The 15771-nt window shown below is 37.4% G+C and overlaps 1 protein-coding gene across 1 annotated transcript; it reads left to right on the top strand.

Moving 5' to 3' along the window:
• The first annotated feature begins 958 nt into the window (after positions 1 to 958).
• Positions 959 to 4522, top strand: LOC121427665. The gene is made up of 3 exons (XM_041624178.1): positions 959 to 1276; positions 1430 to 2237; positions 3841 to 4522. Exons 2-3 carry the CDS (start codon positions 1451 to 1453, stop codon positions 4077 to 4079), a joined length of 1026 nt encoding a protein of 341 aa, XP_041480112.1. The 5' UTR covers positions 959 to 1276; positions 1430 to 1450; the 3' UTR covers positions 4080 to 4522.
• Positions 4523 to 15771: the final 11249 nt, after the last annotated feature.

Genomic DNA, 15771 nt, shown 5'->3' on the forward strand with positions numbered 1-15771 from the left:
GGCTCAGCTCCGGACGCTGTCATTTGAAGCGAAAATGGGTCGTTGCTATCCGACGTGGGCGACTACGTCCGTGATGGTTTTATTTTGTGAAAGAGGTTAGCCAGTTTAATTTCATAAAAAAAGTTATATAAGGCCTATCAAAAGGGGACGAGGGAAGCCGTTTCATTTATCGGCGTAGCCACGAGAATCATTGATCACGTGCTTCCGGTTGTCTACGAGTAATGTTAAAAGCGCCGAAGGCAAAATTTGAGATGTTGTACCCCTAAAAACTATCAGAAAAGTATTCTATTGTACAGACAAAAAAAGACTGAAAAACCATCTATAGGCGAATAGACGTAACAAAGCACACTCATTTCTCGTCATGTTCTCATGAATGCTTTGTCAGCTTATCCTAAGCTTTAATATTCCTTATTAACGTCATAATGAACACTTTTCTCATGCAGAAGTTGTAAATAGAAAAAATTACAAGAACGTCAGATAACATGAATGTTGCACGGTGAGCGTGAAGACACGATGTCGTTAATGTCACTATTGACTGAATCTTTACTTAAAAACTACTTTCTATCATCCATCTACCATGGATGCGACTCGAACCGTAGTTTTTGGCGCATCCTATTGAATATCTTCATTGTCTTTATTACTGCATATTTGGTAGAATGTTTAACCATAGAGCTACTAACAGTTAGCTCCATGGTTTAACTTTGAACGAACAAATATTGTTCGACCAAATCGTTCCCACCTATTCCTAGAAACTCTTGCCGTCTGTTGAGTTCACCTTCCTCAGATTAGAATAACAGACATAGTGGTATGATTGACGAGGTGAACCCCCGATACCAGCAAAATTCTATCCAACGCACATCAATGCGTCACCATCAGCCGTGCCGAATGGCTGCAGGTAAATATTAATCGGCACTGCCATTGAGGGAGATCAATCCGCTCAAGAGTTTGGCACACGGCCCATTCATTCTAGAGTTGCCTCTCTCTGATAGCGGTTGATTTTGCGCTTCTGCTCATCACCATCAATCCATTGTTTTGTGTGATTATACTTCATATTTTTTTACGTCGTGCTCATGCGCCGATTTGATTTAGTTCGGTACCTTTGATAAGCCGTGCTTTTGTTCGAGAGTGATCATTTTAGCTGTAGCTGGGAAACTCGACAGACATGTTCCAACAGTTCATTTTCTTGTAACCTCATTGGACTTTACTTTATTATAGCCTGGATTTGTTTTGACGAGTTGGATTTCGGTTATCAGCGTCCTACGTTTACATCCATTTGGTGTGTGTATTTCTCTCTCTCCCTCTCTTTCTGATTTAGCTATGATCCTTTTTCGCTGTCACTTATTAAATTGGAATCGGGGAATCGACTTAAACGTTAACCTTTATGACAATGTAGTCTAATTTTTCTCTTTTATCTTTATATTTTTTGCAGTTCTCAACCGGGTCACCGAGCATGAAGGTTGGGGAGTTACCATTCACTCTCCATCGGAGAAGCTGTCCGTGGAGCCATTCAACCACGTCCGCGACGACGACAACGGACCAAAACAGCAACAATCAACCATCACCTACACATCAACGGCCGTCGCCACTCACGGCGTTACTCTTCGAAGCAAACGAGTCGTCATCGTCGCCGACGCCGTCAACGGGTCCACCGACGCCCCCCTCATCGCCACCCGATCCTGCACCCACATCAACGGCCACGACAACTACGCCACAGATTTTCGCGTCGCAACGATGTTCATGCCCGTGCAGCGACTGCGTCAAGCTAGTCCGTGACTCGACGTGTGGTATGGATATGGACTTGGCGCGTTGGTTGACGAAATGTGCCGAATTCGGGACAGGACATACAAGCTTAGCAAACATTAATGTACACGATAGGCAATTACTGGTATGCTCTGCCTGGAAAGACATAGTTATCCTGTACATGGCACAGAATAAGTTCAATTTCGATGTAGTCTACTCGAGCATGCACGAATACCTTCAACATGTACCCATTCACCAATATGTCCAAACGTACACGACGCATCATACGGTGGACGCTCAGTTCCAGGCGGATTTTATCGCGAAGACTGGACTAGTTTCTCAGACCTACGTGCATCCTCTAAGGAGAGGTAGCGACTTTGGGATACCAACCATGAGAACTGTTAACCAGCTCCAATTCACATTATCAAAGCTCAACCAGATGCAACTTGACTCAAAGGAATATGCCGTGTTGAGGATACTGCTCCTCTTGAATTCCGGTAAGTTACCTTGGAATGGCTCTTAATTGACATTTCTTTGATAATCTGGGGTATGTTTCACGAGACCTCAAGTCCGTAGGTATTTCAACTTGTCAGATTAAAAAGGTTTGATGAAATGCTCCCAATGCGATCAGTAATGTACTGAATTTTTTTTTAAAGTTCATAAGAATAGATGACAGCTTGCGTCCACAGTTCCACGTTGGGAGAACCCTCTTGCAAAAAGCAATTCGATTCTTCACTAGTAAATGTTTGGAATGGACTCAGGGATTTTTTTTGTTTCATAGTTTTAGCAGTCTTGGGTTGTAAATAATAAAGATATGGACCCACTCGTATTGTGACGCCTGGTTTTAGAGTGAAATTGTGGTCTAATTTCTAGCTAGAATTATGGGAGGCTGATTTTAAAAAGAAGAAGAAGAACTTTGTTTACACCGTATTCGTGTTATGTTTACTGGACTCTTGATCATGCTTTCATTCCGATTGATTTATTCATACTTTCAGCCTTTGCTGATTGATAGGCACGTTCAGTTACTAACAGATAATCACAGAGTTAAACCAAAGTTCATAACACGGGCCATTGTGTTTCACGGGACATAGCTATTGGCTCTTCTTTATTAAAATGCGAAAAGTGTAACCATTGCGCTGGTTGTCGCTGAGGCATGTCAGAGAACAGAATTGGAAGTCTGGGTAATACGATTGCTGTGATAGAGAATTACCAATCATTTTGATATTTCTATTAAAAAGGACGAATCTAATCTATCAAAATTTGTTTTTAGGTATTCATCATCATGGAAGGTTTGTCTGTTAGTTGCATCTACAATTATTAATATTCATCAAATCCAAGGATAAATTCATGTTTCAGGTCGGCTGAATGCGCAAAATAAGGGTTAATAAAAGGAATTTTGAATTTTTGATTAGTACATCCTTCATACGCTTTCATTTAGTTTTGGTGAAAAACATTAGGTGTTATTGGCTTAATAATCGAACAGGCGGACGATACATAAACAACGGGGATCAGTGCAAGGATAATCGCCTTGAACTCTATGCTGATTTTAGAAAGTGCATTACCGAATGTCAACTACTCAATTTATTGGTTTGCGTAGAAAAACAAACGGACCGTTTCAATTTCAGTTGCAGCAGTGATCGGGTGATATTGGTGAATTAACTATTCTTTTCTCTGTGTACTTTCACATTACCTCAAATCTCTGTCTCACGAACGAAGCAAATATTTAGAGGAATAATCTCTATACAAAATTGTATTTTCGAGGTTTATGTGGTATTCTGTTGATTATTTTAGGCAGAATGGGTTGGGTTTTATACAGGGATGTCACATTTTAGACTAAAGTCTGAATGTGGACTTTATCAACTTACTAACAGCCATAAAAAGTGTGTAAATACGAAGAGGCTCATTTCAAGATGATTTTCAAACTTGTTTTAAATCAATTTTAAGTCATGTCTAAGTAGCATTCTTAAAAAGATTTTTGATTGATCGGATCAGGCGCAAATACATGGAAAGCCATATTTGTTTGATGGGGTCAACTCTTTGTAGGATGGTGACCTGGTGTTAGGTGTATTGTTAACCTCGCCTTTATCTGTCTTTCTGCAGATCTGCATTCCTTGACGGATAGCCGAGCGATAGAGGTTGCCAGCGAGAAGGTCCACACGGCCCTGATGGAGTATGAGACCCTCAAATACCCCGATGATCCTCTTCGGCTGTCCCACATGCTCTTGCTCCTACCGGGTGTCCGAGGGTTCAGCGCCGCCGTCTTTGAGAACCTTTTCTATCATCACCTCATCGGAGACACCAGCGTCACGTCCGTTCTCCGGGAACTCATGGTCCGGTAGCCAACATTTTTTCCCCATCAGAAATGAAGAACAGAGTGGTCCTGAGGACGTCATCACCAAACTTGAAGTGCATTCTTGTCTTTTTCGGAGTGAGGAATCCATGGCGGGTAATCTTCTAGCTACTGTAGTGGAAGCATGTTTATCATGATGATAGAAGTGTTTTAAGGTACTCTTCCTGTGGATAGGTGTTTAGACTTGAATCTTTAGGCAGGGCGACGCACTCGTCGTGTGAGCATCAATCCTCCCCACACGAAGCACCCGAAGTCATGCTGGCCTTTATGATAATGTACTATGTTCTGATGGACATCGTGGACGCACTCGAGGCGATTCTCATCGGTTTCATGGTTGCACGGTCACAAGAAAGGCCATGTTGTTTGATATCTGCAACGATATTTAAGTCATTCCGACCTTTATAGTTTTTTACATTAGCTTCAGTTTCAGTTTAAGATGAATAAGCTTGAATGAATCACGTTAATTAATTACCCTATTAACCTCAAATCTCTTTTCCTATCTATCTGTCCATCTTAATTAACACCAGATACTTCGAGAGGTAGGTTTAGTGAGGCCGTTATATTGACATACACTGTAAAAACAGCGGTGTTAATACTGACACCAAATGGTGTTAATAGAGGACCACACCCTGAGGTGTTCAAATTACACAATAGAGATTCAACATAACACCAAAGAGTGTAAATGTAACAACAAAAGGTGTTGTAAAAACACCTATAGGTGTAAAACTAACACCACCAATTTAACACCAGTGTAAAATAACTGGTGTGGTCCTCTATGTACACCAGTTAACACCACAGTTTTTGCTGTGTAGAATGTAATATTTTTCATGATACACAAAATATTAACATTCCTTCATCATTTCCCCCGAGTGTGTTTGTATGATATCTTGATTTATTTGAAAGGATTATACAGTCCATGTTTACGACCTTTTTGTAAAACTCTTTTTTATAACTTATCACCTCACTCTGAAATATTAATATGATATTATATTATAGATTAGTAGATATCAATATTGACCTTATCACTTAGGAGTTTTCATAATTAATGTAATATATCCGACTTTCTCTATGGCATTGTAAGTAATAATATGTTTTAATATACTTTTTTATAAACCTTGACGAAAATATGAGGGCGTTTTGTTGCATTGTAAATGCGTACACTATTAATTATTTTACTCTATTCACACCTTTCGGTGATGTGAAAATAATAAAAATTTGCACTCTTGCTCTTCACAGAAGATTGATTGAAAATTCATCCAATTCACTCATTTTTTAGTGTATGATATACACTGTTAAAGTATGAAAATTTAATCCCCAAATTTATTTATTTCTGTATTTCAGGCGTCTATCATCCATTCAAATAATTGTTTTGAAATAAGTCGATGGATGGGGAACGATCTTGAATGTCTACGAGTTTCCCGCGCTTCATATTCCTTTATATTCAATTGACTAACTTTTTCTATTCATCGAATTGGAATTATGAATTGTAATAGCCGCTCGGTGACGCCACCACAACCGTGCGCCTTCTTTCTCAGACCGACACAAAATTTAATGAAAAAAGAAATAGGAAATAAAAATGGAAGGCAGGATGTCCCTGTCTAAAGCTTGGGTTACGCCGGAATCGAATCAGCTGCAAATTAATCCGAATATACGTACTCGGTTGGTTTCGGGAGTATTCTCTTCTCCAATTCGGGCGGGATTCGGGAACATTCGAATCCACCGAAACCATCCGAATCAGGCCGTGTTCTGGCAGATTCGGTTCGAACTCATTCGGGAGAATTTGATTTTGGTATAACCCTGGCTTAACCCTTTTTAAAGGGTGCCCCATGTGCCCCCCCCCCGCCCTCCATTTCTTGAGACTCGCACTCCCATCCCAACCCATGGTTGAAACTACTTATTCTAGTCTTAAGTTTGTCCATATACAATATTGAACTATTTTGTGTCTCTTTCAGTATTTTCTTTGAAGACTTGCAGTTATGGCTTGCAATGTCCATAGTGAATAACATGGCTATTGAGAATAGGATTCTTGCTGATAAAGTATTTACAGAATTGTATGTTCCATTCTTTTTTTGTATAATTAACGTGCATTGTAGATTAATTTGATCTTTAATTCAACTCATTTTAGAGTTAGTGGAGGTCAACAAACGTTTGTTTTATTCCGTTGAATAGACATTCTTTATTGAATATGTGTTTCTATGTCATTTGTTTTCTATTGTGGACTTCTCATCACGTTTTGCCTTCAAAATTAAGAAATTTCAACTACTTTTTAAAGCAGATTCTAGCATGAATTGTGTGCCAAATCCTTTGTACATATTTGTTTCGAAATTAAGAAAGGATTTACTGATTACAATTTATTATACATTTTTTAAAAGATGATTGGAATGTATATAGTATCTTTCTTTGGTCAAACACTCTTCTCCTTTTCGACTTCGTTGCAATGATTGTAAATAACATTGGCCTATATAAGTTTACGACCATTGCTGCTTCTATACAGTGTTCAAGAAATTCTAAGATGTTCAACACACACTGCAAAGAAACATTGCTGCTCAAACATATATCATTTATGATTGATAAAGATTTTTATTTTTGCCTGTGGTTGAAATGACCGTCACTAAGTTGCTGCGTACGAAAATGATAGATATATTTGTTATCATTTTGTTCGAATCGTCTGTTTTTTGTGATTTCATTGCACATTTTTAAAGAAATTATTTTGTTAATATTTCACTGTCGCTAACAGGCAGTGTCAGGAAATTTTACAGATTCATTTTTTAATGAAATTGTATCTCTATTTGTCGATATTATGTTAAGCATCTATCGAGAAGAAGAGTAGGGGTTCCTAGCTTGACCCGTTCAAGGGTCACATTGATTATATCAATATTTTAAAATGAAACATTATTTTCTGGCCATTAGTCATCTTCCCTTTATCTCTCACTTCCCTCTTCCCCCCCCCCCCTCCTCTCTCTTCTACCCTCTCTCGCCTTCCTTTCTCCTTTCCCCTCTCTTCTTTCTTTCTCTATTTCTTTTCAACTTCCCTTTCACTCTCTCGCGCCTTATCCTCAATACGAAGGAAATGTTGACGTAGGCAATACCTTGGTAACTGTTTCAAATATTAGATTAAGCTTCTTGTTTTCTTTCTTTGGATCAATATAGAGTATGTTTCTTATATAATTTTTTTTATTCAATTAATTTTGTATTTCATTTGCTGAATTATACGTTAAAATACGTACTTTCTGTGATTTTAATGCTGACAAGCAGGAATCGTCATCTAAGGAATGGTTTCTCATTTCTTCACATGGCGTTTAGTCGCTGATACATGCACAAATGTAAAGTCAATGAATACTATTACATTCTTTAAAGATTGAAAACGATTAAATGCTGGGCTAAATATTCAATTTTTCTTTTTGAATATGAAATGATAATGTAGACACTATAGTGTTTTAGGTCTTTATGGATTTTATAAACGTGAAAAGTCAGTGAACATCGATCAGATTAATAGTTAATTGTCTTCAAGTTGTTTAGGTTATCTCACAGTGCATGATAGATGTTCTTCACGCTATTAAATAAAAGCGGTCCAACTTAGCACCTTGAGGGATGCCACACTGATGACACCTTCTACGCGTACAGTGCCGTAGCTTTCTATTCTGTAAGGTGAAAGGTTACTCCTGTAATTGTTCTTTAAGATCAGAAATGAAAATTATAAGTTGTTGCACCTTATAAAGGTGTCAATTTTGACCTATTTGCTTTCCTTCAGTATAAAATTATAGTCTAAGAACATAGAGGGTGTCTTTGCAAAATGTTGACGCCCTCCACATTCGTTGGGATATGTTGGGGATCTGATAGTAATACTTTTTTAAATCACAACAAGGTATCAAAAAATCTCAACGTGAATTTGATAAGTAAGTGAACACATTATAAACAAAATCAAGTGCTAAATAAGCACTTTTAAGATTCCGCATAGTGACTGAAGTTTAGGTACTTATTTGCAACACTTAAAGTTCCACACGCACACACTCTACTTCTGAATTGCAAAATACCACATAAAAATTACTAGTTCGCACTGGGCAAAAATATTCCGATTGTAATAATTCATACGACTGCGAAGTTTATGAGATGGTTTATATAAATGAACATTTAAGATTTATTGTACATAAATCCACATTGGTCTATTTGTGCAATTCCTCGACTATGAAATTTGTAACGTTACTATTCTATAAAGCGCTTATGGGATTAATGTTTTTCCATTTGCCGATTGATTGTGCGCCATGGTCGACACAAAATATACGCTACAAAATTCCTGGTGTCAATTTAACACCATCTGCCTGGTATCCATTTAGGAAAACACCAGAAAAAGTGTTGAACAACAGCAGTTTAAAGTCACACCGATGATGATCTTATTTAAACACTGACTGGTATTATTTAAACGCCTCTTTGGTGTTAAATTGACACCGATGATTTTGCAATGTACATGATTTTTTTAGATTCACGGTATTTGAAGTCATCCGTGAATATTTTTTTTCTTTATGTTTGAAGGGTCTGTTTATATTATGGGTATATATTTGTATTTCAAGCATTTAGTTTGATGAGCTTTATATTCATCGAACTTTGTGGAAATTTAAGAATTAAGGAATCTATTTGTATTTGTTGGTGTTGGGAGCTCGAAGAGAACATTACAAAAAAGCATGTACATAATATTTCACATTATTGTCTTGATAAATAAATTATACTTGGAATTACTCACTTAATGTAATTGTGTTCTGGGTATTCGTATCTGTGGTGAAGATGATGTTGACATGATGACGATGCAACGGTAATGATGAGGTAATTATGATGAAGATGATTATGGGGAAGATGATGATGATAGTGATTACAGTGATGATTATAATGGTGATTATGATAATGATATGGTGTTGATGATGATGATGATGATGATGATGATGATGATGATGATGATGATGATGATGATGATGATGATGATGTTGATGATGATGATGATGATGATGTTGATGATGATGATGATGGTGGTGATGATGATGATGGTGATGATGATGATGATGATGATGATGATGATGATGGTGATGATGAGAATGATGATGAGAATGATGATGGTGATGATGATGTTGATGATGATGTTGATTTTTTTCCCTGCGTCATGATATAATATATCATTGAAATTTGTATTAATGTTGCTTGTGAAATAAAGTTGAAATTTACATGGAATCGAGTAATGGTATTGGTGACGACGATGGTGATGATAATGAAGACGATGGTGGTTGTGTGGTGATGATGATGTTGATGATGGTAGTGAGGATGATGATGATGGTGACGATGATGATGATGATTATGATTATTATGATGATGATGGTGATAATGATGATGATGATGGAGATGATGATGATGATGATGATGGTGATTATGATTATTATGATGGTGATGATGATGAAGGTGGTGATGATGATGATGACGGTGATGATGGTGATGATGATGAGGATGATAATGGTGATTATGATTATTATGATGGTGGTGATATGAGGAGGAGGAGGAGGATTATAATGATGATGATTTTTTTCTTTCCATCTGTCTGCTTTTTCTCGCATACATAAAAATGGGAGACTTCAAAGAAGATGAAATACGAAAAGCTTTATTTTCTGCTTTATTGTTGGTAATTTTAATTTTCTTTATTAGCATAGTTTCGCATACATTTTCAACTTTTCCGAGTTTCCAAAAATTTCTTTAATGATTTAACAAACATCTTCAAAAAAGGAGTCGAAAATGATGTAATAATGGGTGAGATTGATTATAATGAAACCTGTGTTTTTGTTTTTGTTTTTTGAAGTGAAAGAAAAAGTAAAAAAATGTCTTCCGATTGGATAAAACGCAATGCGTAATTCAATATCGATATCTGCTATGGTCGTGCTCAGTTGTGAGTGAGTTACAGAGGGGGCAGTTTGCCTGCCCCTATTATGATCTTTCAAAATCTACTCTTTATTGCAAATTAACAAAAATGAGCCCATCCACAGTTTGGACCGGACCTTCCTTTTTCAATTTAAATAAATTAAAATCCCAAACGCCCCCGTGATCTCTCACTCCCTTTCGTTATATTGAACACCCCCCCCCCCCCCTTTCCTGAAACAAAAAAAAATCGCCACACGACCATGCAATCTTATATACGATTCCATCCATTTAGTTCAAAGGTGCACAGAGCGTTGGAGGGCTAGAGGAGGAGGGGGGGGCAAAATACCCATTCAATAACAATCAAAATATGTAATCGCTGAAAACAAAAGACCTTCTCTTGCTGCAAAAGCGGGGGATCTCTCGCTTGACAGTTCGTGTCAACGCCCCGCACGTCAAAGCAGGCACGTCATCACCTATATGTAAGCATGCATGCCGGCGACAATGGGAAGAAAAGTACAGTGACAGCGGGATATCAAGAGTAGACAAGAGAAGAGAGAAGTGGAGAGGGGGTAAGGGGAGCTAAATAAATATACCAAGGACTGCCGTTAGCTCCATGGGTCCGAGATAGAAGTTCTCCGGAAAGATAGTAAGTGGTGAAAAGACAAAGAAACAGACAAACAAAAGACAGAAATTTTGAGAGATAACTTGCCAGTTGCTGTAGATTCTATGGAGGATGGATGAGCGGGAAGAGAAGATTAGGTGATTTAGGTACACATCTACGAAAGATAGATAGATAGATAGATAAAAAATAACTATCATAAGAGTCCATTTATGATCAATGAATAATGTATAAAGAAAAAGCGGGGTAGCCCTCATCAATAAGATCGATAACAATTAGCATGATTAGCGACCTCGAGAAGATTGTACTTAATCGCAGTGACGGTTATCTGAGCATAATGGATGAAAAGATGGATGGTGAATTTGAAAATGGTTGAGGTGACATTAAAACGATGATGATGATGGTGGTGATGATGATGATGATGAGGAGGAGGAGAATGGTGATGATGGTGGTGATAATGGTGATGATGGTGATGATGATGGTGATGATGATGATGGTGATGATGATGATGATGATGATGATGATGATGATGGTGGTGATGATGATGATGGTGATGATGATGATGGTGATGATGATGATGATGATGATGATGATGATGATGATGATGATGATGGTGATGATGATGATGGTGATGATGATGATGATGATGATGATGGTGATGATGATGATGGTGGTGATAATGGTGATGATGGTGATGATGATGATGGTGATGATGATGATGATGATGATGATGATGATGATGATGATGGTGATGATGATGATGATGATGATGATGATGATGATGATGATGATGATGATGAGGATGTGGTGGCCATGACAATGATGACAGCAGTGCAATACTGGTGGTAGTGGTGGATGGTAGAGATGGTGTCTGTGATGGTGGATAAGACGTAATCTCTGATGGATAAAATCCTTATGAAAATCTCTTTATTTAAATTAGATTAAGCGCATCTCTCGATATTCGTATTATTTCCAGAACAAAGCGCCCTTCAACATTTCCCAACCGCTTATTTCATTAAAGCCTTATTTAGTGTACAAAAGCTGTTTATACAATTCTGTAATATCAACTCTTTCTTTCCATATAAAGCTTGATAAAGGGATGGTCTGGGGTGAAAATATTTATATTTTCATACATAGAGTAGTATTCACTGAACAAAATGCCGTAAATTTCATTAAAATCGGATCACAAATAATAAAGTTATTGAAGTTTAAAGTTAAGCAATATTTTCTGAAAACAGTCGTCATGAATATTCTTTAGGTGGGCTGATGATGTCACATCCCCACTTGCCGTTTTCTTATGTCATTGCATAAAATCGTATTTTTTTCATTATTTCATACTTGTGTGAATAATATGACTCCCTTATAATAAAATAAGTTTCAGCAAAAATATCTAATACACTTAATCAGTTGTCAATTCAATTTTTCTAAAAAATATTATATATATTGCTTAACTTCAAAATTCAATAATTTTGTTATCCGATTTTGATGAAATTTTCGGCATTTTGCTTAGTGAATTCTAGTCTATCTATTAAACTATAAATACTTTCAGCCCGGACCATCCCTTTAAGATTTTTTTACCAAAAAAGATTATCAGAACACGATTTCCAATCAATAAATCAGAAGACGGCACATGTTAGACCATATCTTTGAAATAGCATACAAGCTTGATGATTTGATTTTCATGTTACATGGTAATGAATTCAAACTTTTGAAATGAGCATGGACCTACTACTCTGTAGGTCCATGAAATGAGCAATCATTTGGCCAATCAAAACTTGATAGAGTAATTTTGAAACCAAATTGCTGAAATCTCATTCTTGGGTGTTTGCAAGGGCGGAGATCTCTCCCCAAAGGTGACCAGGGGCTGGAAAATTTGACCCCCAAAAAAATTATCACAAAAAAGTAAGATATTCTCGTCCAAAAAATACATTATATTTCGATCTTGAATGATGCATTTTTTCCATCATAAAGGACCAAAAATAGTAGGGGGACATTTGATATTGTGCCCCCTACTACTTTGGGTAGGGGGACGCGTCCCCCCCCCCCTGGGATTTCCTCCCGTGGGTGTTTGAAGACAATGCAAACAGCATAACAGTACACATGTACTAACTGTATTTAAAAGTTACGCCCGCAGTTGATGTAGTACGTAGCACAGGCTCAAATTAACCAAAAATGCGGCTGTAGAGTGAAGACTAGACTCCAAACTCTCTGTCTATCTCGAATAAGCCACCCACGGCACAATTTGAATATAGTCTCACCAGTTCAGACTTTGCATTATGCACTATGCGAATTGCAAAAGCCAGGGAGCTGCTTGCAAACTATATAGATGATACCCATTTATGAGGGGGGGGATGTAATTTTGATGACGAAATTGATAAGGAAACAGTAGTACGAGTTACTTATCCCCCCCCCCCCTTAGAAGTACAAGCTATTGAACTTTCCATTGAAACGGTACGGTAGATAGCAATGTCATACACCTGGAGAAGCACCTCGGCGTCATTACAACAGGACAAATTAAATCCAACATGAAAATTATTCGTGATGATTTCCCCGCCACGTTTTTGTTATTCTTTTGTAGTTTTTCAAAACGCACGCTTGTTATCTTCTGAGAGTACCTTCCGTAAACAGTTTGAATAACAAAGCTATAAACAAAATTGGAAATATCCAATTAATCGTGTGTTTTTTTACAGACAAAGCTTCAAATACGTCCATGATTGAGACAAGTGAGTGTACTTTTGCTTCTTGTTGAAATATATGTGATGTCAAAAACGACCATATGTTTTTTTTCCTCAAGTGGGATGTAAAATTACACTCTCCAACGAACTATCATTTCTATTGCAATTTCTTTTTTATAAAGCATAACTACATTTTGATAAATCGTGACTGCTGAATATAAAAAAGGAAATGTTCAAGTACATCCTTAGAAATACTTAAACATGTGTAAATTATCCATTTTGATTAACTTGCACTTTTATACATTAGAGAAATATGATTTATTAGAAATAAATTACCAGCTTATATTTTTTGTGTCTTTGAATTCGTCTGTCTACTCGCCCATCTCTGGATTCACACTTATATTCAGACGGTTACACTTCGTAATTCCGAAGTTTCGTAACTAATTCTGAAGGTTCTGTTCCGAAACACGCAAATTGCCTATGCCTCGATGTTAGTTAATCCGAAAACGTTAAAGGGTTCGTTAATCCGAACATTTGTGGCGTTATTCCGAAGGTTCGTTATTCCGAAAGTTCGATAATCCGAAAAAGAAATAAGGTTTGATGTTCCGAAATTTCGTTAGTCCGAAAACGAAATAAGTTTCGTTGTTCCGAAGGTTCGTTAGTCCGAAAACGAAATAAGGTTCGTTGTTCCGAAGGTTCGTTAGTCCGAAAACGAAATAACGTTGGTTAATCATTACGTTTTCGGATGAACAAATCTTCGGAATTACGAACCTCACTTTGTTTTCGGACTTACGAACCTTCGGAATTACGAACCTTCGGAAATACGAACCTTCGGAAATACGAACCTTTGGAATATCCGAACATTCGGAATAACGAAGCTTCGGAATTACGAATGTATGCGGAAGAGACATAGCTCCTCTCTGTGATAGTTAGGACATCAATAAGAAGAATAATAACAATAATGAATATTATACTTACAATGACAATAATAATAATAATAACATTAACAACGATAAATTATTATTATAATAGTAATAATTATAATGATACTTGGTACGATGATTCCTCTTGCAGCTCCAAAAACCTAAACTGGAATTATGAACTCTGCAATGTGTCGTGAAAGATCTGTGTCATGGTGAAGATCTCTATTTTACAATAAAAGGAGAGTGTGTTGTGCAAGTAAAAACCAAGTTACATCTTAAAGAACAAGAGATCCGGTTGGAGGCTGCAGATTTCTAATGATGGAAAGCACAGCCTCATTGAATGCCGGTATCCTGATTTGTATACAAAATGGTAATGATGATGATGATGATGATGATGCTGATGATGATGATGATGAAGAAGAATAACAATATTATAAGCACAACGTATCCAATTATTGCTCTGTAGTCAAGGCGTATGCTGAAAAAAACTTCGAATATATAAAGGTTTTCATGTTTGTTATAATTACATTATTCTCATTAACTATGACGTTGTATTTTTCATGAGGACCCCTTTTTTCTTTGTCCGCTTGTTTGTGTGTGTGATCACCTTTTTGTAGCTTCAAATGATTTTTTTCGGTAGTGAATTCAAAATAGGGATTCATGTATATTTTTCAGTGATTTCCACAGAGAGATTTGCTTTTGTCTAATCAGATACAGTGATTTGCATTAGCTTGCAACAATAGTCAATTAAAAGATGCACTGACTCTTTGCTTAAACCAATGCTCCCATTGAGTCTTCTGAGAGAAAGAGAGAGACAAAAAAAATTCCTTCGTCTGATTATGGGCAACATTGAGGGGGCAATTATGCTTTTCGTGTACTATTATGACTGAATGTATACAGTATACGACTGGAACGTTAATCTTCGGGGCTATTTAGATTCTACACATAATACAATCTTCAGACCGGTGTGTTGGCTCAGTTGGTAGAGCGTCCGTCTCACAACCGGGAGGTCGAAGGTTCAAACCCCGGCCGCGTCAGACCAAAAGACTGTAAAAGAAGGGAGTTGCTACTACCTTGTTTGGCGTTCAAGAAGAGCCTCGTCGATCTGGCGCTGCACAGCGGCTGCTGTTCCCACGATGGGCAAAAAAAAATCGGAGTATTTCATTTCTGGTGTCTATTTCGAAAAATAGAATATGGATGGATGGATTTTCAAAGGATTGGTCAAAATGATGGCTAACTTGATGAATATGTGTCCAACCGCAAAAGTGGTCGAAATCAACTTTATTGGTTAGAATCTAGAAGATTTTTAATAATAATAATTGGCATTTACATAGCGCTTTATCAATCTACGACTGTTCAAAGCGCTTTACAATTATTATTACCCGGTCACTGGATTCATAGCATTCCAAGCAGCCTGTTAGGCGCAAACTTGCTAAACCAACCACAATGACGGTTGTTTCCTACCGGTACCCAATTAGCACCTGGGTGAGAGTGGCAAAGTGTGGATTGACGCCTTGCCAAAGGACGCTAGGCCATGGTGGGATTCGAACACACGACCCCCTGATTACCAGG

The sequence above is a fragment of the Lytechinus variegatus genome, chromosome 14, assembly GCF_018143015.1.
Source record: "Lytechinus variegatus isolate NC3 chromosome 14, Lvar_3.0, whole genome shotgun sequence".
NCBI classification, from domain to species: domain Eukaryota; kingdom Metazoa; phylum Echinodermata; class Echinoidea; order Temnopleuroida; family Toxopneustidae; genus Lytechinus; species Lytechinus variegatus.

What these genes read in the sequence shown, in the direction of transcription:
- LOC121427665 (XM_041624178.1), top strand. Translation starts at nt 1,451, where the DNA reads ATGAAGGTTGGGGAGTTACCATTCACTCTCCATCGGAGAAGCTGTCCG. An exon ending in ACTGCTCCTCTTGAATTCCG is followed by an intron (nt 2,238 to 3,840) that starts GTAAGTTACCTT and finishes GTCTTTCTGCAG; the next exon opens with ATCTGCATTCCTTGACGGAT.